Here is a 27,030-nt window from a genome sequence, read left to right as displayed (position 1 = left end):
GTCCTGGCGTACTTGATTGTAATTGGGTATGCCCAGTTAGAAATGGGCTCCTGGCGTGTGCTACTGGCTAAGTGGATGGCATCTGCAGCTAAGTAAACATCCTTCTTCCTTCTTTCAAACTATCTTTATAATTAAAGTTGACTCTCTTTTTTGCATCTCTCAATTCTGGGTTGCTTACGGTACCCCCCGACTGCTAACTTTAGGGCATAAGTAAACCCCTATGATCCTTTCCCTATAATTTCCTAATAAATCAAAGTGATTTTTTTCAAAGATTGAAATAACCTGTAATTTGAGCTTTAGCACTGAGCACAATTCCCAGTCAACGGGCATTAGGGTAAGGCTTGTCACCATCCCACCAGAAGGTGAGGGACAGTGTCTCATACATCTTTATCTCTGTGGTGCTGGGTGTACAAATACGTGTTGGGTAAACGAAAGGATGAATACCCTTTGGACTACTCCTGTTCCAGGATGGGTTTGGGGGCGTTGATACTTGGCTGTCTTCCTTGTTTTTCTCCTCTCTGACGTTACTGCTCTTTCCCCGGACCTTTTATTATGCCTGTGTAGGTCGTTCTGTCATTTTCCATTAGAGTGAAAACAACTAAGTTGTGGAGGTTGACCCAGACTTGAGCATTTTCTGGGCTTATGTTTAGGCTCTGATTAAAATTCATCATTTAAAAGTATTGAGAAGTAGCTGCATAGCTAATTCTGCAGGCACGTATACACCATTTTGTTCTTTTACGTAATGGCTTAAACTTGATTCCTCCATAGTAGCAGAGGGCATTAGAAAATTATTCTGCACTGGGAAAATACCTTGTGTGTTATCAGAAGAGGATTTTGAATTTAGAACTTAATTTTTTTTTTTTTTTTTTTTTAATCTCAGTGAGGGAGAGGGCTATCTTTAGCAGGCTCTGCACTCAGTACAGAGCCCAATGCAGGGGCTCGACCCTGTGACACTGGGGTCGAACGCCCAACTGACTGACCCACCCAGGCACCCTTAGAACTTAATTTTTTATAAGAGCTTTATTGAGATAAATTCCCATAACCATGCAATTCACCCATTCAAACTGTATAATTCAGTCTTTAGTAGTATATTCACAGAGTTGTGCACCCATCAGCACACAATTTTAGAACAATCAAAAAGAAACCTCTACCCGTTTTTAGTCACTGTCCATTTCTCCCAAGACAGCCTTGCTCCGGCCCTAGACGGTCGCTACTTTATTTTCTGTGTCTATGGATATGTTCATTGTAAACGTCTGATACAAATGGAGTCCTACAATATGTGGTCTTGTGTAAGTGGTTTCTTTCACGTAGCATATTTAGAGAGACATGTATGTGGTAGCACGTATTAGTGCTCAATTCTTTTTTATTACTGAATGATATTCCGTGATACGGATATGCCACCATTTTCTCATCATTCAGCAGGTGATGGACAGCTGGGTTGTTTCCACTCAGTGGCCATTATGGATAATGCTGCCAGGAACATTCGTGTACAAGGACTGGGCTGGCTCTACAGAAATGATTCTGTAGTTTCTGTCATTGTAACAGAGGAGGCCGTAGGATCAGATATGGCAAGAGTATAGAGCAGTACGTGCCAGGGAGTGAAGAATAGGCCATCAAGATGAATTTACTAGGAGAATTTAAGGCTGAGTCTAACTACTCATGAGGGACTGAATCTGGGACACACAAAGCTTAAAATTATGATTCTCCTAGCGACTGTTACGGCTTTTTGCTGACCACAGACAATGAAAGTTTGATACTTTACTGTATTTGTCTGAAAATTGAAACATACTTCTCCCAACGGTAGTATTCCTGGGGACTAGATTCCTCACTTCTAAAACCTCTCCGATCCTATTGTGCTTTTTGAATGGTGAAGAGTAGCCACTGTCATTTTTGTTCTGGGTTTTGTTGTCTGCCTTATTTCCAGGTATACAGTTAAGATTTTTGATGACTTTTTCTCTTCTTTTGTTGAAGTTTTGATTAACGTATTTATTCTGTAGACGATAGTGTGTTAGTCCCCGATCAGGAATTTGTGAAAAATAGGTCATTGAAGATAAACTAAAGCCAATGAATATTGTCAGGTTCTGTTAGAACTCAAGTAAGGTATCCCCTGATGTGTCAAGGGCATATCCCCAAAACAGAGTACATCTAGATACATGAACCCTGTAGACCTGGTCTGAACATTTTATGATCGGTGGCCATAGTTTGATGATTTTAAAGGAAATCTCTTCCCAGTGATTTTATAGCAGTGATTTTATTTTGCCTAGGTGCTCAGCTGTGGTACACTTGACTGTAGCACAGATGATGGAAAATACAAAAAAAAAAGGCCAAATTCTGGGGTTGGTGCAGTATTGACGGGGGGGCGGGGAGCTAGAAGTGATGTATATAGAAGGAAGACAGGGGCGCCTGGGTGGCGCAGTCGGTTAAGCGTCCGACTTCAGCCAGGTCACGATCTCGCGGTCCGGGAGTTCGAGCCCCGCGTCGGGCTCTGGGCTGATGGCTCAGAGCCTGGAGCCTGTTTCCGATTCTGTGTCTCCCTCTCTCTCTGCCCCTCCTCCGTTCATGCTCTGTTTCTCTCTGTCCCCCCAAAATAAATAAACGTTGAAAAAAAATTTTAACAAAAAAAAAAAAGAAGGAAGACAAATACTGAAGAATCCATTTCTAAGCACTGTATATGTTTATTTTCTGCCAAGCTTTAGTTGATCGCTTTCATTTCAGATAATTTATTATTATTATTTTTTTTGGTAGGAAGCTTTCAGCCCACTGGATTTCTAAATCTAAAAAGTACAGAATGTAGAGAGAAAGAAGTAATAATAATGAACGGAAGGAACTGGCCATGGTTCTGAGCCATCTGCACATACGGAATATGGGCCACATACCGGCTCCTTTAATGCCTAATGCTGATGAAACGGGTCCTTAAGTCATTTGCCTAGAGAGTCAGCAAATGGCAGAGTCGAGTCGTGAATCAGGGTCTTTCTGATTCGAAAACCATGCGCTCAAACCATGTCCTTGTTTTTTAATGTTTATTCATTTTGAGAGCGAGCGAGCGAGGGGCAGGGAGCCTGACAGGGGCTCAAACTCCTGAACCGTGAGATCATGACCTGAGCCCAAACCAAGAGTTGGACGCTTAACCAACTGAGCCACCCCTCAAACCATGTTCTAATTCCCGCCTCAGCCACGGATGGTAAAAGGCACCAAAGACGGCGATGTGTCAAAAACAACCTAATTTTCCTGTACATGCTTCAACATCTCTTTTAATGGAGCTATCACTGGAAGAAATGGTACATTATTGTAAGAGCCAAGTAAGGTGTAATAGACTTGTGTAACACCTTTATGCTGAGCAAATTTCAGTGGGAAAGGGGTTGGAATTAAGAGCTCTGAATACATGAAAGGATGACAGTGTTCAGAGAGAAGGATTAGAAATAAGAGCCTCGGGGGGTCCTGCCATTTTTCCTGTTTTTGCTTAAGACAGACCTAAAATAGGCCTACGTTCACTTCCCACCCTGTGAGCTGCTCCTTAATTAACACTGGTAATGCCGAGGTGCGCTGATGTCTTTGGCTGTCTAGTTTAGGAGTATTTTTGACTGGGTGCTTGATAAGATTTTACAGTATAGCTTTAAATTTATCATAATGGAAAAAGCTCTGTGCCGTTGCCCGTTTTTAAAATTCTTCAGCCTTGCAAAACTTGTCTTTCCCATTTTTTTTTTTTTTTTAGAAACTGCCCATTTGCTACATTTATAGTAGCTGTGATAATTCTATATGATACACTATATTCGCCTGGATCCAGATTGGTGGCTATGACTGAGCTGCTTTTTATAAAGTGTGAGGGTAAAGCTGGATTTCTGTGGGCCTCATCTTTTTAGATGCAGACCTTTGTCGCTGTTCCCTCTTGATGTAATAGACGCTGTATGTGCTCATGCGTTGGTATACAGTTCAGTGTCTCTTACTGGTAAGAAATACCATTATGCAATTATGTCATTACACATGGCATGAAGTTCGATCTAAGGAGCAGATGACCCACCGTGAACTCAACACTTGAATTCTGTACACTCACAGAGGTTGTTGTAATAATGTTCTTTATCCTGACTGGCATATAGCTAGTTAAGATTGCTCGAGGGGCCAGGTGCTTTCATGTTCTCTGCAGGTAGATCTAAGGCCAGTTTGATTCTTTCGTCCATTAATTGCTTAGGAAATTTTTCCTAAGGTTATTTATTTTTAAGCCATCTGTACACTCAGGGTGTGGCTCGAACTCATGACCTCAAGATCAAGAGTCGCAGTCTCTTGCAACTGAGCCAGCCTGGTGCCCCATGCTTAAGAGTGGACTTCGCTTTAGTGTGACCTTGTATTCTAGAGTACCGTTCAGTGCTCGTAGAGCAGTGTCTCTGAAGTTCTAAAGTAAAGAACATGTTCATTTGCTCATTTTCATATGTAACTGACGTTACCTCAGTCCTTTCACACTGTTCTATTTTTCACGAGTTCTTTTTAAATATGTTTATTTTTGTGTCTGACATAGTTAGAATTTTTGCAGTGAAGCGTGATTGACATACAGTGTCGTGTTAGTTTCACACGTACAACATAGTGATTTCGAAATTCTATACAGCATGCGGTGCCCCCGATGCTAAGCTTACCAGTATTGACGATACTCCCAAACCCTAGACTGTACTTTTCATCCACATGAGGTATTTTAGAACCGAAAGTTGATCCCTCTTAATCCCCTTCACCTCATTCGCTTCTCTACTTCTCCCCTCAGGCAGCCACTAGGTCTTGGGACTGATGAGTCTGTTCGGTTTGGGATTTGTTCCCATTGTGTTTTAGGTTCCCCATGTAAGTGAAATCCTATGCTTATTTGCCTTGCTCGGTCTGACTGACTTCACTAAGCATAATACTCTCTAGGTTCATCCGTGTTGTCACAAGTAGCAAGATTTCTTTCCTTTGTTACGGTTAATGATCCAGTGTTGATACACCACATCTTTATGTTTCTTTCAGTGGACTTGTGGGTGTTTTTTGCTCTTGTAAACAATGCTGCTGCACACATGGGGGTGCATACATCTTTTTGAGTTAGTCTTTTCTTCAAATGCCCAGAAGTAGAATTCCTGGATCTTATGTATGGTAGTACAATTTTGAATTTTTCGGGGAAAACTCCGTACCGTCTTCCACAGAGGCTGTACCAATTTACATTCCCACCAGGGGTGCACATGGGGTCCTTTTTCTCCCCCTCTGCGCCAACACTTGTTTCTTGGTGTTTTGATAATAGCCATTCTGACAAGTGTGAGGTCCTATCTCACTGCAGTTCGGACTTGCATTTCCTTGATGATTGGTGATGTTAGACATTATTTTCATGGGCCCATTGGCTATCTGTATGTCTTCTTTAGAAAAAGTATATGCACGTTCTTTGCCCCTGTTTTAATTGGATTATTTGGGGGTTTTTGGTGTTGAGTTGTAAGAGTTGTTTAAAACATGATGTGTATTAACCCCTTCTCTGATATATCATTTGCAAATACCTTTTCCCATTCAGTACGTTTTCTGGTTGGTTGGTTGGTGATGTCCTTTGCGGTGTAGAAGCTTTTCACTTTGATGTAGTTGCAGTTTATGTTTGCTTTTGTTTCCCTTTCCTGAGGAGACATACCCACAACAATGTGGCTAAGGCCAAAGTCCAACAGATTGTTGGCGATGTTTTCCTTTAGATCTCACATTTAGGTCTTCAATCCATCCTAAGTTCATATTTATGTAGGGAGTAAGAAAATGGTCCGATTTCATTCTCTGGCAGGTAGCAGTCCAGTTTTCCCAGCACCATCTATTGAAGAAATGATCTTTCCCCGTTAGGTATTCCTGGATCGTTTGTCGTAGACTATTGACCATACAAGTGTGTGTTTATTTCTGGGCTCTCTGTTCTGTTCCAGTGATCTAGGTGTCCTTTTTCGTGCCGGTACAATACTATTTTGATTGCCGTAGCTTTGTAGCATAACTTGAAATCTGGGATTGTGTTACCACCAGATTTGTCCTTCTTTCTCGAGATTGCTTTGGCTTTTCAGGATCTTTTGTGATTCCATAGAAATTTTGGGATTATGGGTTCTACTTCTGTGAAAAATATTATTGGTATTCTGATAGAGATTGCCTTGAAAGTAGTATGGACGCTTTAACAATATTTTTCCAGTCCATGAACATGGAATATCTTTGCATCTGTCTGTGACCTCTTTCATCATAGTCTTAGAGGTTTCAGAGTACAAGCGTTTCACCTCCTCGGTTAAATTTTATTCCTAGGTATCTTATTCTTTTTGATGCTGTTGCAAATGGGATTTTCTTACTTTCTGCTAGTCCGTTATTAGTCTATAGAAATGCAACATATTGCCGCATATTCATTTCGTGTCCTGCAACTTTAGTGAATTCATTCATTACTTCTTAGAGTCTTTAGGGTTTTCCCTATATAGTATCATGTCAACTGTAAATAGTGACAGTTATATTTCTTCCCTTCCAGTTTGGACGCCCTTCATTTCTTGTCAGATTGCTGTGGCCAGGACTTCCAGTAGTATGTTGAATAAAAGTGGTGAGAGGAGACATCCTTGTCTTGTTCCAGACATTAGAGGAAAAGCTCTAAAGTTTTCCCACAGTGACTATGATGTTAGCTGTGGGTTTGTCATATATGGCCTTTCTTATGTTGCAGTGTGTTCTAAGCCCACTTTGTTGAGAGGTTTTATCATGAATGGATGTTAAGGTTTGTCAAATGCTTTTGCTTCATCTATTGGAATAATCCTAAGGCTTTTATCCTTCATTTTCATAATGTGGTGTATCGTTTGCTCAATTTTGTGGAAGATTTTTTCATCTGTGTTTATCAGGGATATTGGGCCTGTAATTTCCTTTTTCTTTGGAAGTTTTTTTTGTTTTTTTTTTTTAACAACAGGTATTAGTTCTAACAAAGGGGCACCTGAGTGGCTCAGTCGGTTAAGCGTCCGACTTCGGCTCAGGTCATGATCTCACGGTCCGTGGGTTCAAGCCCCACGTTGGGCTCTGTGCTGAAAGCTCAAAGCCTGGAGCCTGCTTCAGATTTTGTGTCTGCCCCTCCCCTGCTCGCACTCCGTCTCTCAAAAAAAAAAAAAGAAACATTAAAAAAATTTTTTTTAATAAAAAAAATGTTTAGTATAAAATACCCGTGAGGCCGTCTGGTCCCAGACTTTTGTTTGTTGGGAGTTTTTTTGATTACTGATTCATTTTCAGTACTACTAATCGATGTAGTCAAACTTTGTTTCTTCCTAATTCAGTTTTGAGAGACTGTAGTTTTCCAGGAACTTATCCATTCATTTTAGGTCGTCCAATTTATTGGTATGTAATTCTTTTTATTTCTGTCACGTTGGCTGTTCTTTATCCCCTCTCGTTTCTGGTTTTATTTGTGTACTCTTTTTTTCTTGATGAGTCTGGCTAAAGGTTTATGGCAATTTTGTTGATCTTTTCCAAGAACCAGCCCCTGGTTTCATTGATCTGTTCTGGGTTTTTCGTCTGTGTCATTCATGCCACTCTGATCTTGATTATTTCCTTCCTTCTACTAACTTTGGACTTTGTTGGGGTATTGTTGGTTGTTCCTTTAGTTGTAGGTTAGTTTATTTGGGACTTTGCTTGTTTCTAGAAGTAGGCCTGCATCCCTGTAAATTTTCCTCTTAGAATTTCTCTTGCTGTGGCTCAAAGATTTTGAACCATTCTGTTCCCATTTTCATTTCTATGTATTTTTTTTTTCGTCTTTGAACTTTTGGTTGACCCATTCGTGGTTTACTTTCCACGTGTTTGTGTCTTTCCAGTATTTTTTTCTTGCAATTGATTTCTAGTTACGTACCCTTGTGTTCAGAAAAGAGGCTTGATATGATTTCAGTCTTGTTAACCTTGTTGAGACTTGTTTTGTGGCCTAACACGTGATCTGTCTTGGAGAATGTTCCACGTGCACTGGAAGAGGAAATTTTTAATGTCAATTTGTATCTGGACACCCATGCTTGTCCACTGGATGACCTAAAATAATCAGATGCATCTACATAATTGTCGGCTGGAGGGATTTTTTTTAAAGCTGTACAGAGAATAAGAACTTAATAATGGGAGCCTTCTTTTCAGGAGGACTGGCTGCCGGAAGAAATTCTGGTGACAAAAGCCATGTGCGGTGAATTTGAATTAGTGTTCTTTAGGGAGCTACCAGAGAAATATAACTTACCAGATAATCAAGAGCATAAATAGATTCTCCCTGGAGTCATCATCCGATTGCTGACATACATTCGTTTCTATTGAAATGACATCATAAATACATTCTAATGAGAGAATTGAGAGGGGTGAGATGTACAACTTCAAGAACACGGTATACATTGCTAGCAGTCTATAAATTGACAGCCAGTATTTGTGGTTGAGCTTTAAAACAACTCCCCTTGGAACTGAGGTAAGTATTCTATTGGTCTTGTATGGGAACGATCTCCCCTACAATGTGTCCAAAAAACCTAGCCTTATGATGAACTTTAAAAGGCACTGGCACAGATATTCTTCAAGATCAGAAAATAAGTATTTCCCTGTTTTGCTCTTTCCTGTTGCAAAAAATAGGCCCTACCGACGCTGCAACCCAGACTACATGTGTTAGGAAAAGTTATCTCTTCTTCATTCAACACGTCACACATCACTTTTTCAAATACTTGGTATTTTACGTGGTTTCTGGCCAAGGTCCCTCTTTTGAGCTCTTTTTGAACCTGTGGCCTGACAGCTTATCCTGCTTCAGAGTCTTAGGAGGAAAAACTAGTCCCTGGAAATCAAGTTTGTGAGTGAGCTTAATGGAAGATTTATGCGTGTCACCTGTGTGTTTAGGAGAAAGGCACTTCTTGGGCTCATTTAATCCTGTCCTGGTAAATTTCTGTTGGAATGAATACTGAGGGAACACTGATCCTACATCTATAAAATCAACATGTCCTGGGAGGCTGCTGATGCACATGACATTAGCCCTTGGTTTCAGCCACCTTCCCCTGCTTCTAGCGTTGATCCAGTGGTGGCTGATGGATGGAATGAAAGGAAGAAAACCCGCACGTGCTGAGCAGCGTGTACAGATGACTCAGTGCACCTTCAGTTCCTGCTATAGTAACAGGAATTAAAACTCCCCTTAAAAGGTAGGGGCCCCGAGCCAGGCATTTAAAACCAGGGCTCCACAAACACACATAGAGACGTGTACCTGGAGTGAACAAAGAACAGTTTGGACTGCCTCACTTACCTGCAGCCAGGGATGCAGCGTTATGCTCCAAGGGGAAGAGGCGGGGCTCGCAGTCGCCAAGGAGATCATCGCGACGCAGCCTTGAAACCAGGACCTGAACCCTGTTTGCCTGGTGACAAAATGATCGATAAGTGCATTCGTGTCAACCACCAATGGAAGGTCTAGCTCTAGACGGGAGGCCCTGAGTGGGCCCAGTCATAAAATTACCTGACAGAGCCGAGTTCAGAAGGAGAAGAAATAGATAAGGAAATACCCCTGGGTAAAACAACGACTCCGGCACCTGCTGGCTCCCTCAGTAGAGCAGGGGACTCTTGATCTCAGGGGTAGGACCTTGAGCCCCACTGCTGGCTGTAGAGAGGTGTAAAAATGAAAGAACCAGATGGATTTGCAAAAGGCCTCTTTGCTGGTCACTGAAGTTACTAAACTCAAGAGGACCAATTCTAGGGGCACCTGAGTGGCTCAGTTGGTTAAGCTGTGAAACCTGACTCTTAATTTAGGCTCAGGTCGTGAGCTCATGGTTCATGAGACGGAGCCCCATGTCTAGCTACCCATTGACAGTGCAGGGCCTGCTTGGGATTCGCTCCTTCTCTCTCTCAAAATAAATCAGTCAACTTAAAAAGATAAGACAAATTCTAGACTTTACCCCATCAGAGAAGATAAGGACATTAAAAGAAATGAGCAATTAAGAGAGACAGAATTCACCACCAGGCTCCAAAATATATCTAGTAGGCGCTTTCGAAGAACATGGAGGAAATGGCAGAGAAGCAGTATTTGAAGTCACAATAGCTGAGAATCTTCCAGAGCTCAAGAAGGATAGGAGTCTTTAAGGAAATGGTCCCCTGAGAGGAATTTCCAACATCTGGGAAGGCAAGAAGGGGCCTCTGTAGAGTCATTGATATTCTTTACAGCCCAGCTTTGGGGAGCCCTGGCAGATTCAAATAAACCGTTTCTGGTTTTCACTGGCAAACATAAAAACAGAAATGTAATCATGTTGTATACACCAAGCCATGTTTTCTGAACAAAGACACTTAAAATGAACTCATTAAAACAAAAAAAAAAAAAGAGCTCTTTGGACAGCTAGATCCAGAAGATCAAGATACCAGGGAAGACCTCTCTAGAAAATGTAGTCACTTACCTGTATCTCTGAGAAGAGCACGTCAGAAGATGGTAATCGTTTGCGGTCCTGTCCTCAAGTCCACATCTAAAAATAGTGTTTTCAGAAAGAAGAATCTTTGAAGGGGATTCTACGTTAAAAGGTGGTATTAGTTGGGACTTTTCGGCAAAGTTGGATTGCTTGTAGTGACTGCAAGGAGGAAGAAAGGTGATTCCTATCAGATGAAACCTTGTAAACACTGGATGCTGCCTCAAGTTCGCAGAAACATTTTTCAAGAGTCAGGCATTGGATTTAATTAACATCAATAACTACATATCCCGGTTCCCACCTTCAGGACTGACGTGCAGAGTGTGGCTTAGGGTAAACTTGTTTTGAGAAGTTGTCTGATTACGGCTTGGTCAAAGCAGCTTGCCGTGAAACAGTGCAAACACAGCTTTCCTTGAAGCGTGATGGCAGATAGACAGGATTTCAGTCTAAAAGATCACGTATTGATTTCCCACGTGACTTTCCACCACTTCTAGAAACCCTGTAAAGTTAGGTCCAGGATAGAGCTTTACAAAGAAAAGGAATAGATTGGGTTTTAGGTCTTCTCCCCCGTGGAGATCCAGCATCTTGGAGGACATGCCATCCCCTGTGGATCTTTCAGTTCAGATAGGGAACCACAGGAAATATTTCCTTGGCTAGAAACCTGGTCACATGATGATCTCACTTTCTCAGACTGGGCAGGGGGAAAACGTAGCTTGTGTCTCATGGATTTTCTCAGAGATCTAGACCTCCCACATTGGCGGAGAGGAAGTTCTCTCAACTGAGGCCAGATACCCATTGTTCACACGTGATACTTCATCTTATTTTGGTTTTTACCGGAACTACAAGAAAGAGATCGAGAGTCGTAATCAGGCCCACGCTAGCCAACAGGAGAAGTGTCCTCATTTGGAACTGTACTCTGGGCAATTCTAAAGCAAGAAGGAAATCTACAGTCTTAAATGGATTTATTAAAAAAAACCAGTGTGGTTTCAGCATTCAACCTGAGGAGCTGGAGTAAAACCCAGTGGATGGCACAGTGTCATTAATGGATGCAAAGTCAGACTGGAGTAAAGTCTTGGATGTGATAATGCGATAACAGCAAGTGACTTCTTCCGTGTTGACTCTGTATCCATCCAATGTCATTGAAACCCCAAATTTCAACAAGAAGAGCCAAGACACCATTAAGGCAGGACCCAGCAGGTGGGCTTACCAGACACCCATTTATTTCAAGTGGTGGTGTGCGATCTGCATGGCAATATAAAAATAAACCAGCAGAACAGGCCCAGAAGCACACTTGTGTACTTATGAGGGCTTGAGGTACTGCAGAGCTACCGTTAGAAAGGAGTGAGGAAAAGATGGACTTGTTAGTGAAAGGGGCTGGCTTCACTTCTCTGTGGGATGGGGAGTAAAATCAGATCGTGGCTTTACAGCAGCCACAAAAGAGTCTGGGTGAATCTCTAAGTGTAAAAACAAAACAAAGAACAAAAACCGCACAATTTTTAACCTGACACCGTAGGTGTAAGGAAGATTTTCTCAACAGCAGCAGAACACACAGAGGATATATTGAAATTCGAAATTTGCGTACTACATGGGGGGCCTAGGCGGCTCAGTTGGTCAAGCGTGCGACTTGGGCTCAGGTCATGATCTCACAGCTCGGGAGTTCGAGCCCCGCGTCGGGCTCTGTGCTGGCAGCTCAGAGCCCGGAGCCTGCTTGGGATTCTGTGTCTCCCTGTCTCTCTGCCCCTCCCCTGCTCAGGCTCTGTCTCTCTCGGTCTCAAAAATAAACATTAAAAAACCAATCTGAAATTTGTGTACTGCGGGATGCCATGTACAAAGTTAAACAGGTATCCAAGGAGACAGAAGGAAGTTAATTGCATCTCTGTTTATAATAGTAAAGGTTGGAAAGTACTTAAATATCCACTGACAGGATGATGTTGTTGACGTATTCAAGCAGGAGAATAAGACTTTACAGCACTTAAAATCACCAACTATTATGTATCAACATGGAGAAATCTCCAAAACGGTGTGGAAGGCAAAAAGCGACTCTTAGAATGGTATGTACGTTCTTGAACATAATGTTCTTAAAGTCTAAGAACATTGCCAAATAATGCTGTGAGATTGAATCCCAGGAAATGGCCATTTTTGTAGGTTAAAAAAAAAAAAAAAAAAACAGCCCGAGACCAGCATCTTTGCCAAGTTCAACCTAGTATTTGTGGATACATTCATGGTAATGACAGACCTGGAATTCAGGACGGCATTATCTCCTTGGAAACGGTGGGGCCGAGGGACTGAGATTCGATATTGAGGAGAGGACATAGGAAAGCTGCGACTTTATGTCTTCCAAAAATTTTTGAAGCGAATACGGCATAGGTCACATTTATTACAAGAGTGTGGTGGGTCACAGCCACGCTCCTACTATGCTGTTAAACACTGCTGTGGAACATGTTTGATTTTGTTTCAAGCCAACCCAAGTGTTGATAGAGGTAAAAACTTGTGATCTCATGACATCAGAAAGAAATGGTTGCAAAATGACTAAACCCATTGCCGCTCATTCATCTGAATGTGGCACTTACAAGGCCTTTCGTGTAAAATAAAAAGGTTGAAAAGCCTCTCCCCACACCGGGCGGAAGCCTCCAATTTTATTTTGTTTGATCGTCCTCATGAAAACCATTCATTGAGTACCTCTCTTTCGCTTGCCGTTGTGTTTGGTGGTGGTCAGATGTAGCTCTCTGCCCTCTAGGAAACCCGAAGGCGATGTTCAACTTGATCTTGTTGTTTTTTTTGTTTTTTGTTTTTTGTTTTTTTTTTTTTTTACTTTTTTTTGATGCCCACAGGAACCTGCAAGCCGAGTATGACCGTCTCAAGCAGCAGCACGAGCATAAAGGCCTGTCCCCACTGCCGTCCCCTCCCGAGATGATGCCCACTTCTCCCCAGAGTCCCCGGGACGCCGAGCTCATTGCCGAGGCCAAGCTCCTGCGTCAGCACAAGGGCCGCCTGGAGGCCAGGATGCAGATCCTAGAAGACCACAACAAGCAGCTGGAGTCGCAGTTACAGCGGCTCCGGCAGCTGCTGGAGCAAGTGAGGCGCGCGTCTCTCTCCCGCGCGGCGCGGCTGCCGCGTCCTTTGTCCCCCGGCCCCGGCGCTAGGCAGTAGGGCTCGGGGGCCTTTTCAGAGTGTCACCGAGTATCCATTTCTCGAGTGCTCTGTAGGTGCCTAGCCAAGCGCTGGCTGTCGAGGGCTGTAAGAAGACGAGGGAAACCACTGTATCTTTGTGTGTTTGAGCCACTCGAAATGGAGCTGGGAAATAAATACCGGAAGGTTTCCACCCGTCTCCTAAAAGCGAATGAAGATCGTGCCCTCTTGAAACGGAGTTTTTTTGTTGTTGTTGTTGTTTTTCTTTTTTTTTTTTTGGTTTGAGCAGGGGAGGGACAGAAAGAAAGGGAGACACGGAAGCCGAGGCGGGCTCCCAGCCGTGAGCACAGGGTTCGGTACGTGGCTCAAACTCACGAACCCGCAAGCCGAAGTCGGACGCTTGACCGACTGAGCCCCCCTCCCCGGGCGCCCCGGTTTCTAGTTCTTTTTTTTATTTTTTTTTTTAAATTTTTTTTTTCAACATTTATTTATTTTTGGGACAGAGAGAGACAGAGCATGAACGGGGGAGGGGCAGAGAGAGAGGGAGACACAGAATCGGAAACAGGCTCCAGGCTCCGAGCCATCAGCCCAGAGCCCGACGCGGGGCTCGAACTCACGGACCGCGAGATCGTGACCTGGCTGAAGTCGGACGCTCAACCGACTGCGCCACCCAGGCACCCCCCGGTTTCTAGTTCTTAAAACCTCCCTTTGGAAGCCTCCATTGAAAACCTAGCAAGAGCATGCACTGTGGTAGGCTCTACCCGCACGGAGTCCCAGCTTTGTGGCATTTTTGAAGTTTGAGACGTGTTCCCTCCATCTCGTTACTCAATGCAGAAAAGTATGCATTCTCCATTATGTTTTTGAGGTCTCACATGGTTTCCCCATCGTCACATCACCTTCTAAGTCGTTCAGTCATCAGGTCTCGTGATCTTATAGATCTCCTTCCAATGGAGCGATCATTCCTTTTCAAATGTATAAGGGGGGACAGTTCAGATACAAAGACGTCATCTGCGGAGCTTTATCAACAGCAAAACTTGGCAAGTTTCTAAGTAAAACAGCTTATAATTTCTGAGTCCTGAGTACGCTCATTTTAAACGTATACAATTATTGGAGTGCTTATTATGAAAACTAATTCTGTTTTTTTTTTTCCTGGATACCTTAGCCCCAGGCCGAGGCCAAGGTGAATGGTACAACGGTGTCTTCTCCTTCTACCTCTCTTCAGAGGTCAGACAGCAGTCAGCCCATGCTGCTCCGGGTGGTTGGCAGTCAGACTTCGGAATCCATGGGTAAGTGTCTTAGCCACTCCTGCGGTTTGTTTTCCCTTCGGGGCTGGAAATGGTGAATTGTTTGCTCGGAGGTTCACATCATGAACCGAATCACCTACTGTCTGCTCCGTACAAGGCACGGTCATAAATGTCTTCGGCCTACAAAAGTGAGTCACACGGTCCAGGGCCCCTCAGAGGGCCCGCCGTTCCGTTACTCAGAACAAGGCAACGTGGGACAGCCTGGCTGGCTCAGCCAGTTGAGCATCTGACTCTTGATTTTGGCTCAGGTCCCCATCCCAAGGTCGTGGGGTCGAGCCCCGTGTCAGCTTCTGTGATGAGCCTGGAGCCTGTCAGAGATTGCCTCCCTCCTCCTCTCTCCCCCCCCTTTCTAGAGTAACGAAAGAAAATTGTAAAAAGGAATAAGGCTGTCTAGTCTTTAAGTTCCATTCATTTTGGAGGCCACAAAAGGCTTTACCCTGAATTGCTTTCTGTGAACAGTTTTGAAGGGTGAAGGAGGAAGCGAGCACTCTTTGACGAAGGAATGACGTTAAGTGAAAATGAAGACCTTGGGCCAAGGGCTCAGAACTGCTGTAGAGAAATCTGGTCCAAGCAGGAGGGCAGGAGATAATGCCACAGAGGAAGGCTGGGATCACAGTACAGTGACCTGAGTGTTGGGCAAAGGTATTTGACTCCTACTGGTCAGTGTTGGCGACCCACTGAAAATCCTGTTTCCCGGGTACGCAATGTCTCAAAAGATCTATCCTGGCAGCTGTCTCCGGCCCAGAGGAAAACTTTTATAGGTGGAAAGAGAGATCAAGAGGCAAACAGAAAAGGCCCAGTCACGGGAGTTCAGAGTCTAGGCTTGAGAGACATCAGAGATGGGTGGGAAGACAGGACTGCGAGACTAGGATCTGAAAATACGGTGCCTGGGGCTCCAGGCCTGACTGGGAACCGAGCCGAGGCCACTTGGTTGGAAGAAGATAGTCATCCCTTTGGGGACATACTGTGAGAAACTGGCAGGTCCAAGTCATGTGCAGAAAGGAGTTGAAGCGCAGGTCCGGAACTGGCGTGAAAGGACGGGCTCGGGGATTTGGTGGCGCCTGCCACAGAGTCGACAGCTGCAAGGCGTGAGCGGAGAAGCTGGTCACGAAGGTGCTGGGATCCGGTGTCTGGAGGCAGACCTCCATTTGGGTGACGGGGTAGTGAAGGAGTGGCAAGCAGGTAGGAGGAAGATGCGGGCACAAGGTCAAACGCAGAAACCAAATTACAGCGCGTTGCACCACGTAAATGCACGAGCCACTTCTGAGAAAACATTTGCAGCCGAGATGAGGGAAGTTGGAGGATTTCTGGTCTCTTCGGGGAAGTAAAGGACTGGGTCATCTCGAAGACCAGGGAGGCTGAAGCAAAGCGAGGACGCTCGTGAAACGTGACTAAGTCTCAACAAGGACTGGAGCAGAAGGTGAGTTTGTTGAGGACACGGTCTGGTGTCTTTCAGCAGTGTTCTCTGCTAGGATGGGGTTCGAAGAAAACTGGAGGGCATGAGACATAAATGATGGTAGACGGTCACCAGCCATCTGCCTGTTGGATTTTCCTGCCCTGCTAGACTTCGACATGCGGGGGCGGGTCGTGAAGGCCCCAAACACTTGCTCTGTCCCCCTTCTTTCTCCTTCTCTCTCAAGGCACAGCATGAGGCAGACTCCGTGTTTTCGGTTTCCTTGTCCCTGGGCCGAGACTGGTTATACTTGACCCTCTCGATCTTACCTCCGGGAAGGGAAGAGACGCGTGTTCTCCTTGATCCCTCACCCGTAGACCTCTGGTATCCTGGTGTGTTGACGAATTCATGTTATACTTCATTTATACTAAAGATGTTCCATAGATGAGCATATAGAGAGGCCAAGTGCCCAACCAAAATTGGTGGGACAGACAGGAAGAGTGAAGGATGTGAGTTCTGTGGTGATCAGGGACCATGGTCTGGGAAATTGGAAAGTTGGACATGATGAATGTAAAATGCTTTCAAGCCCTGCCCATGTGAGCTGCTGCTACATGGAGACCATTGAGGGCTGCTTTTCATGGGTTTGAGGAGACCCGGATTGTTGGGCTCTTCAGACGGTAGTGAGGTTCTTAGGAATAGAGGAAGGAAGATGAGGGCCCTGAAGAGGGCAAGAGGGCAGTGGACACAAATCTGATGAATTTTAGGACCTTCAAGTCGTGGGCAGAGTCCTGTGTTCCTCCAGACAAGTCAAATCTCGTAGGAAAGCCAGGTTCCAGTGCTTCTGTGAAGGAAGAGAATGTGTGGGAAGCACTCTTCCTGGCTTTATCGCACCCCCGGGGATGCAGGGCAGTGTCGGCATCAGATTCCCTGTCCCCCCGTGAGATCTGAATACAACTAACGGACGGTTGCGACCGAAAGTGATAGCTCAGCACATGAACAAATACATGTCTTTGAAAAGTCTGTAAACTCCAAAAACAACAGAGGTCGTGGGTCTTCCTTGTTATTTCCCGCTGCAGGATTTCCCCTTCCTTTGAAGTCATAAGCAAAGCATGCGAAACTGAGTTGCATATTTTTAACAAGTGAGATTCAGACCCCTGGGAGCTCAGGAGCATTAATTATCGAGGCCTGTAATCACTGGCCTGTAATCACAAATGACAGTACCCGTCAGGTTGTGGTCCTGACGATTTGGAGAGCCGAGACGGTTGGGGCAGAAGAGCTGTACGTGGTGCCTTTAGGCTAACCGGCTACTGTCAGGTGGACTGGCTGTGTTTTTGGTGTTTGTCCAGCTCTGTAACCATCTTCTCGAAGGGTGCATGCGAGTATGTGAGTGAGTGCAGCCCGATTCTTTCTGGTTTGAGTGTCCGAGCAGCGACAAGGCTGGGAGTTGCAGAACCACGCTGCATTCTTTACAGAGAGTCTCCCAGTGACTTTTTAACGTGTCGTCCCAGGCCACCCGATGAGTTAGAGTGCTTCCGGCATCCGCCAGGTACTCAGCACTGTAAAGTCTCTGCATACCATATGTGGCTTCCCGTACGTTCTGTGACGGGGACAACATCACGAAGCTTACATTGTGTTGGAAGAGACAAATTAACAAAGTCTACCTTCTTTTGGCTTGCGTGAACTACATATACAGGGGTCCGTGACTTAGAGACCAGTCCTAATTGCTGACTACCCCTTACCTTCTTCCCACTTTTTCATCTAATTTGGGTAAAGAGGTTCCCTAGCTTCTTATTCCGAGTAATTTCAAACTATGGCAGAATTGGAGTTAATTGAACATGTTGCCACGTTTGCTTTCTGTGTATACACCTCTGTATGCATACTGTGTATGTTTACAGTGTAAGTGCTTAGTATATGTGTGCAGAGTTTGTTGGTTTGTATATTTAACTGGCGCATTTAATAATTATATTCCACACATAATGACACTTCACCACCTATCTTCTAAGACTAAAGGTCCTCTCTGACAGAATTATCACACAGGAGGGGGGGGCCTGGGTGGCTCAGCCAGTTAAGCATCCGACTTCGGCCAAGGTTATGATGTCCCGGTTTGTGAGTTTGAGCCCCACATTGGGCTGTGCACCGATAGCTCAGAGCCTGCTTCCAATCCTCTGTCTCTTTCTCCCTCTGGCCCTCCCCTGCTCACACACGCACTCGCTCCCTCTCACAAATAGGCGTTAAAAATTGTTTTAACTAAAGAATTATCACACAGGAAATTAACACTGATACAATAGTCTACATAACTGAAATTGAAATAGCCCCAGTTCTGCCGGTAATATTCTTTATAGCTTTCTATTTTTTTTCATTCAGCATCCAGTGAAGGGTCACATTTGCAGTTAGTTCTCATTTCGTCCTAGTCACCTATGATCTAGAACACTCCTCAGTGTTCCTTTCTTCCTTTATCTACCTTCTTTTGATTTTTTTCACTTTCTTGAAGAGTGTGTTACACCACGAAATGCACACATGTATATGTCTGGATGAGTTTGGACATATGCGTCGGCCCCTATTACGACCACAAACAAGGTCCTAAACATGCTGCCCGCCTCCATAAATCAACCCTCTCCTACCTTGTCTAGCCGAGCCCCGTCTAGGCAAGAAGCATTCGTTTTAGAAAGCAAGCACAACACATCCTTGTGTAGACAGAGAAACAATCCACATACTTAACAGGTTTACTTGGAGGTTCTGGTTAAAGATGGCGATAGCAGAGTCCTGAAATTACCTCCTCCCACAGACATACCAAATCTATAACTGCATACCGAACAATTCCCTCTGAAAGAAACCCAGCACATGTCAGTGACTCCTACACATCGCAGACAAACGGCGGGGGGGACAAACACCCCACGTTGAAACAGGTAGGAGAGGCTGAGACACAACGCAATGCCGTCATAAACTCCAGCCCCCGTGTGGCAACACACAACTGGAAAGGAGCTCACAGCTTTCCCGGGGAGAGCTCTGAAGCTTGTATCTGATGCCCCAGCTTTCCAGACTCCTGCCTGAGAGATGGGCCCCCAGAACATGTGGCTTTCAATTCAACAGGGCATGAGTGCAAGATAGCCAAGGGCTCACACGGACTCACCATGGCTAACCCCTCGGGGCTCCGCGCAGGGGCGACAGAGTAAAATACACCCACTCAGGCTTCAGAGAGGCCGCCTTATTTATCACAACAGCTTCAGCCTGAGGAGTAGGCTTCTAACTTAACACACACACAGGGGCCACCTAAAATACTCCCCAGCGAAGGTGGAGGCTGGCGGTTACCATCTTGCTGCCCTCCCGCCTCCTCTCTCCAGGTCACATGCGATCTCTTGGTTTTCAAGGCTGCCACCCAGGAGACACAGAGCTTGATCATCCGGATTCAGTGGCCAGTAGGACTTGTGTTCACAGGTTCGGTGGGATGGTGGCCAACAAAAAAATGTAAACGGCTCTCCCTCGGGGCTCAGAGCACAGGGAACCAACACCCCCTCCCACCTCCCAGTCTTGCCCCGAACAAAGTAGATCCACAGGCTTGAAAAGCTGCTGGCTGAGATCCTCCCCTTTGGCACACTGACAGGTCTTGGCTTGCCCTCAATCACTGGGTGCCACTAAGAACCAAGAGAGCTGCTTGGACAAACAAATGTTTGAGAGACAACCAAGAGCTAGGGCAGAGTTGAAAGAGAAGATTCGTCTACAAGGATTTTAAATCAGTCCAAGCCTGGGAGAGGTGGCTGTTTTATCCAGCGCATAGAAACCAACACAGACTGTCAAGGTAAATGAAAGGGGATATGTTGCAAATCAAAGAACAAAACAAAACCTCAAAAGAGATGTTAATGAAGTGGACATGAGTGATTTTACTGATAGAGTTCAAAACGATGGTCCTAGTGATGCTCATCACGGTCTCGGGAGCAATGCAGCTAAGGTGAAAACTTCACCAAAGACAGAGAAAATAGAAGACAGTACCCAGTTGAAACCACAAAGCTGAAGAATACAATAATTGAGCTGAAAAATACTTGAGAGGGGTTCAGTAACAGATGACATATACTCAAAGAATGGATGAGCAGTCCCAGACAGGACAGTAGAATCCATCCATCAGAAGAGCAAAGACTGAAAATGGCCTAAGAGACTTCTAGAATATGATCAAGCTGACAAATATTCACGTTAGAGGGGTCTCAGCGGAGCAGAGAAAGAAAGAAAGGGTCAAAAAACTTACCTAACTTGAGCAAGGAAACAGACATCCAGATCCGGGAGCCCAGAAAGTTCCAAGTAAGAGGAATTAAGAGACACACACCCAGACATGTTATAATTAAAGTGTCAGAAGATACAGACAAGGAGAGAATCTTAAGCAGCCAAGAAAATGTGTGAAGTACAAGGGAACCCATATAAGACCATCAGATTTGTCAGCACAAACTCTGCAGGTCAGAATGGAGTTCAATGATATATTCCAAGTGTTAAAAGAAAAAACTGCCATCCACAATACTCTATTCGGCAAAACTGTCCTGCAGAAGTAAAGCAAAGATAGAAGAGTTTTCCACACAAGCTGATGGAATTCACACCACTCGGCCAGTCTTACAAGAGAGGCCAAAGGGGCTTCTTCAAGCTCAAAGGGCACTAATTAGTGACAGGAACACATATGAAAATATAAACTTTACTGGTAAAGGTAAATACATCATTACATTCAGAATAATGCTGTAATGGTGGTAGGTTAATCGCTCAGAAATTTCATATGAACGTTAAAAGGCAATAGTAAAAATAACAATGATTCATTAATGGATGCACTAGATAAAAAGATATAAATTGTGTCATCAAAAGTGTAAAATGTTGAGAGAGGAGTAAAAATGGAGTTTTTTTTTTGTTTTTTATTTATTTTTGAGACAGAGCATCATCAGGGAAGGGGAGGAGAGAGAGAGAGGGAGGGAGACACAGAATCCGTAGCAGGCCCCAGGGTCTAAGCTGTCAGCACAGAGCCTGACATGGGGCTTGAACTCACAAACCACTAGATCATGACCTGAGCCGAAGTCGGACGCTCATCCGACTGAGCCACCCAGGCGCCCCAAAAATGGAGAGTTTCAGAATGCATTCACACTAAGTTGTTACCAACTTTAAACAGACTATGACACATAGATTTTATATAAGCCTCATGGTAACCACAACACAAAAACTTTTGATACACACATAAAAGATAAATCAAGGCACATGACTACAGAAGATCAAATCACAGAGGAAGAGAGCAAGAGAACAAAGGAAATACAAAATAGCCAGAAAACAATTTTGAAAGCAAGTGCATACCTATGAAAAATTATTTAAGTTTCTTTCTCTTGCGAGAGAGAATCCCAAGCAGCCTGTGCACTGCCAGCGCAGAGCCCGATGTGGAGCTCGAACCCATGAAGCCATGAGATCATGACCTAAGCTAAAGCCAAGAGGTGGAGGCTTGACTGAGCCACCCAGGTGCCCCTGAGGTATTACTTTAAATGAAAACAGACTGAAACCTACAATCTAAAAAGCCCCACCCAGGACTCCAGTGTGCTAACTCACAGAAGACTGAAAAGGACCAGCACCTTGTGATTTCACTCAGATGTGGACTCTAAAAAACACAATAAATGAACAAACAAGATGAGTCAGAGTCAGACCGATAAATACAGAGAACAAACTGATGGCTGCCAGAGGGGCCAGCAGTCAAGGATGGGGCAAGATGGGTGAAGGTGAGCGGGAAATAACAGTCTTCCGGTTATGGGATGATTAAGTCAAGGAATAAAAGGCACAGCACAGGGAACGTAGTCAATGATAGCATTGTACGGTGACAGATGGGAGCTACGCTTGTGAGCATAGCGTAAGGTACAGAGAAGTTCAGTGACTAATGTGACATTGCATATCAACTCTACCCGAAATTTTTAGGAACTCCCATCTACATGCTGCCTATAAGAGACTCACTTCACATACAAGGACACATGCAGACTGAAAGTAAAGGGATGGAGGAGGATATTCCATGGAAATGAAACCAAAACAAAGCTGGGATGGCTTTACTTCCATCAGACACAATAGGCTTAAAAACAGAGACTGTCATAAGAGACACACAAAAAAAGGCACTAGGTAATAAGGGGACAGTCCAGTAAGGATATGACATTTGTATGTATTTATGAACCCAACATAGAAGCACTAGAATATATACAGCAAATGTTAACAGACCTAAAGGGAGAAATTGACAGTAATACAGTAAGAGTAGGGGACGTTAATATTCCCCTCTTTATTAATGGATAAATCATACAGACAGAAAATCAGTAGGCAAACACTGGGCTTAACTGATAACTTAGATACCCAGAAACAGAATATACATTCTAAAGCATAATTGGAACCATCTCCAGGATAGATCCTATGTTAGAGGCCACCAAACAAGTGTTAGTAAGTTTAAGAAGATTGAAATCAAGCGTCTTTTCTGACCACAATGGTCTGAAACTAGAAATCAGTTACAAGAAGAAAACTAGACAATTCCCAAATAGGTGATTAAACAACATGCTCCTCAACAACCAGTGGGTCAAAGAGAAATCAAAAGAGAAATTTAAAAAATACCTTGAGACAAATGAAAGGGGAAACAACATACCAAAATTTATGGGACACAGCAAAAGTAGTTCAAAGAGGGAGTTCACAGTGATAAATACTTACACCATGACACCAGAGAAGTCTCAAACAACCTAACTTTACAGTTCACGGAAGTAGAAAAAGAAGAACAAAGTCCAAAGTTAAGAGAAGGAAGGAAATAAAGATCAGAGTGGAAATAAAGGGAATAGCATCAAAAAAAGGCAAGATGAATGACACTAAGAGCTCAGTTTTTGAAAAGATAAAAATAGACAAACGTTTAGCTACACTCACCAAAAGAAAAGGAGTCAAAATTAGAAATCATAGAGGAGATGTAATAGGTGGTGGGGATTAAGGAGTTTACTTATTATGATGAGCATCACGGATGTATGGAATTGTTGAATCACTATATTGAACACCTGAAACTAACATAACACTGTATGTGTACTGGAATTTAAAATTGAAACAAGAAAAGGAGATAATAAAACAGATTGTCCTCAATACAAAGGATCGTAAGAGACACTTAAAAACAATTATACACCCACTACCGCGACAACCTCGAAGAGATGGATGGATAAATTCCTAGAATACCGCAACCTACAAAGACTGGGTCATGAAGAAATACAAGATTTGGCAAGACCCGTTACTAATAAGGAGGTTGAATTGGTAATCACAAACCCTCCAACCGACAAAAGTCCAGGACCACATGGCTTCTCAGGTGAATTCTACCAAACATAAAGAGTTCATATGTACCCTTTTCACACTTCCAAAAAATTGAAGAGGCGGGAACACTCCCAGGCTCATTTTACGAGGGTAGCATTACCTTGCTACCACAACCAGACAAGGACACCACAAAAGAAGAAAATGATAGGCCAATATCCACGATGAAGACAGATGCAAAAACCTCGGCAAATGTTAGCCAAACAAATTCAACAATATAATACAAGGATCGTATACCATGATCCAGTGGGATTCATTCCAGGGATGCAAGAATGGTTCAACGTCTGCAAATCAATATGACACAACACAGCAATGCCACCGAGGATTAAAATCGGACAATCCTTTCAGTAGGGGAAGAAAAGGCATTTGACAAAATTCAATATCCATCCATGATAAAAACTATCACCCAGTGGGCATAGAGGGAATATACATCAGCATAATAGAGGCCATATGGAACAAGCCCACCGCCAACATCATGCTCCACAGTGAAAAACAAAGCTTTTCCTCCAGGACCGGGAAAAACACAAGGGTGTCCACTCCCACTGCTTTGATGCAACATAGTATTGGAAGTCCTAGCCAGAACAGTCACTGAAGAAAAACAAACACCAGCCATCCAAATCATAAAGGAAGGACAAAAATGACCCCAGTTTGCAGACAATGTGTTTTATATAGAGAAAAGCCTAAAGACTCCAGCCACTAATTTTTAGCGGGACTAATTTTTAGCAGACACTCCACCCGCTAACTAATGATTAGTTAGCACTAATAACTGAATTCAGTAAAGTTGCAGGATACAAAATCAATATCCAGAAACCTGTTGTTTCTCTACGCTAATAACAAGCTATCAGAAAGAGAAATTAAGACAACAACCCCATTTGCATCAAAAAGTAAATACATAAAACACCTGGGAATACATTTAATGAAGGTGCTGAAAGACCTGTACGGTGAAAGCTATCAACCATCGATGGAAGAATGATGAAAGATGCAAACAATGGAGAGCTATTTTATGCTCATGGGTTAAAAGAATATTGTTAAAATATCCATCCTACATAAAGCATTTGAGTTAATGCAGTCCCTATCAAAATCCCAATGGTATTTTTCACAGAAACAGACCAATCCTAAAATAGGCATGGAACCACCAAAGACCCCCAATAGCCAAAGCAATCTTGACAAAGACCAAAGCTGGAGGCATGATGGTTCCTGATCTCAAACCATATTACCAAGCCATAATGGTCCAGACAATGTGGTATTGACATTTAAAATCAAAGATTTTAATCTTTGACGCAACGGAGTAGAAAGCCCAGAAATAAACCCATGCATATATACGCAATTTATCTATGACAAAGGAGCCAAGGATATACAATGGGGAAAAGAAAGTCTCTTCAGTGAATGGTGTTGGGAAAACTGGATATCCATAGGCAAAAGAATGAAGCTAGACTACTATCTTGTACCTTGCACAAAACCCAACTCAAAATGAGTTAAAGACTTGAACATATGACCTGAAACAATACAAGTCTTAGGAGGTAAGCTCCTTGCCATCTGCCTCAGCAAGGACTTTTTAGATTTAGCACCACAAGCACAGTTAAGCAAAAGCAAACAAGTAGGACTACATTCAACTGAAAACCTTCTGCATGGCAGAAGACACCATCAACGAAAAAGGCAACCTATGGAATGGAAGAAGATATTTGCAAATCCTTTATCTGATAAGAGATTATCATCCAAAATATATGAACTCCTACAACTCAATAGAAAAAAAAAATCTGATTTCCAAATAGGCAGAAGAGCTAAATAGACATTTTCCAGTGTTTATGTCCAGCAGGTACATGCTTCCTGCTCTCAAATAGATGGCCAAAAGGTACATGAAAAAGTGCTGAACATCACTCATGTTCAGGGAAATACAAGTCAAAATCATAATGAGATTTCACCTCACACCTGGTGGAATGGCTATTATCAAAAAGACCAGAGATAACAAGTGTTGTCAAGGATGTGGAGCAAAGGGAATTCTTGGGCATTGTGGCAGGAATGCAAACTGGTGCAGCCACTATGGAAAACAGTATGGAGGTTCCTCAAAAATTTAGAAGTTCAAGTACTACATGATCCAGTAATTCCAGTTCTGGGTATTTATCTGAAGGAAGCATAATCACGATCTCAAAAAAATATCTGAACCACAGTGTTCGCTGCAGCATCAGTTATAATAGCCAAGACATGGCATCGACCTTCATGTCCAGTGACCGATAAAGAAACTGTAATGTGTGTGTGTGTGTATTCAATGAAAATTAAACCATCAAAGAGAATAAAATCCTGCCATTTGTGACAACATGGATGGACCTTGCAGGCATGATGCTAACTACACTCAGTTAGAAAACGATAAATACATGATCTCATTTATATGTGAACTCTGAAGAAAAGGAAACTCATAGATACACAGAACCAGATGAGTGATGGCCATAGGCAGGGTTGGGAGAAATGAGTGAAGGTGGTCAAAAGGTAGAAACTTCCGTCGATAAGTTTTGGCGATGTAACATACAGCATAGAGACAATTAACAATACTGTACTGTGCTGTATAATTGAAAGTGGCTAAGTGAGTAAATCTTAAGTACTTGTCACAAGAAAAGTGTAGGTATTTTGGCAACCAATGTTACAGTCATCAATTTGCAATATATACATATTTCAAATCATGTTGTACACCTAAAAAAATAAATTGAAACGAATATTGGCTCTGAATGTCACTACCTTTCACTGTATCATTCACAGTGTGGAATGACCCCCTTCCATACTGACCAGCTAATCATTGGCATCATCATTAGATACTAGAATATATTTAAAAACCTGTACAAAGCAGTTGTATTCAAAATTGAAACCAGGTACCCTAAAGCCTAATTTAAAAAGCCATTGGAGAAAGGCAGTAAAGAGAGAAGGAATAAGGTAATCATACATCGAGTTGGAAACTGGTTCAAGATATAACGTGATTTACATTAGTAATCTAAAGAAAAATAATGATGGGGGTAGTTGTTTGTATACAGCCCCCCTTTTAAGAGAAAATCTAGCATATTGTTCCTATTTGATACAGAGAAAGCAGTTGGCTTATGTATCATCAAAATCACAGATAAAAGGATTTGCAGATCTTTTCAGCATAGGCTACATAGGTTCTGGCTGGTCACTTTTTTTTTTTTAATGTTTAATTTTGAGAGCACACAAGCAGGGGAGGGACAGAGAAAGAGGGAGACAGAATCTGAAGCAGGCTCCACACATTAGCACAGAGCCCGGCATGGGGCTTAAACCCACAAACTGAGATCATGACCTGAGCCCAAGTCAGGGATGCTCAAATGACTGAACCGCCCTGGCCGAAGTCGCTTTTTAGCAAGTAGAACCATGATCATTTCAGTCGAGCAAAGGGAATTGGGTCACGTGGGCTATCACGCCTTCAAGTAAAGCCTAAAACCATGGTGAGTGTCAGAATTTAAAGAATATTTTGTCCATAGCAAACCAACTTTACCCTGTCTTATTTTGGTGCGTTCATTTTTTTTTTTTT

At 43.3% G+C, this 27,030-nt stretch overlaps 1 protein-coding gene across 1 annotated transcript in view; it reads left to right on the top strand.

Annotated features, from left to right (window-relative positions):
- DMD (dystrophin) overlaps nt 1-27,030 on the top strand; it is a 2,039,083-nt gene that overhangs the window by 1,992,237 nt on the left and 19,816 nt on the right. Inside the window, exons 81-82 of the mRNA XM_040468816.1 lie at nt 13,190-13,433; nt 14,650-14,773. Coding sequence (XP_040324750.1) covers nt 13,190-13,433; nt 14,650-14,773 — 368 coding nt within the window. The remainder of the gene's footprint in view (nt 1-13,189; nt 13,434-14,649; nt 14,774-27,030) is intronic.

The sequence above is a fragment of the Herpailurus yagouaroundi genome, unplaced genomic scaffold, assembly GCF_014898765.1.
Source record: "Herpailurus yagouaroundi ecotype Mexico unplaced genomic scaffold, PumYag 67793, whole genome shotgun sequence".
In the NCBI taxonomy this organism is placed as follows: Eukaryota; Metazoa; Chordata; class Mammalia; order Carnivora; family Felidae; genus Herpailurus; species Herpailurus yagouaroundi.
This window is presented reverse-complemented; position numbering and strand designations above follow the sequence as displayed.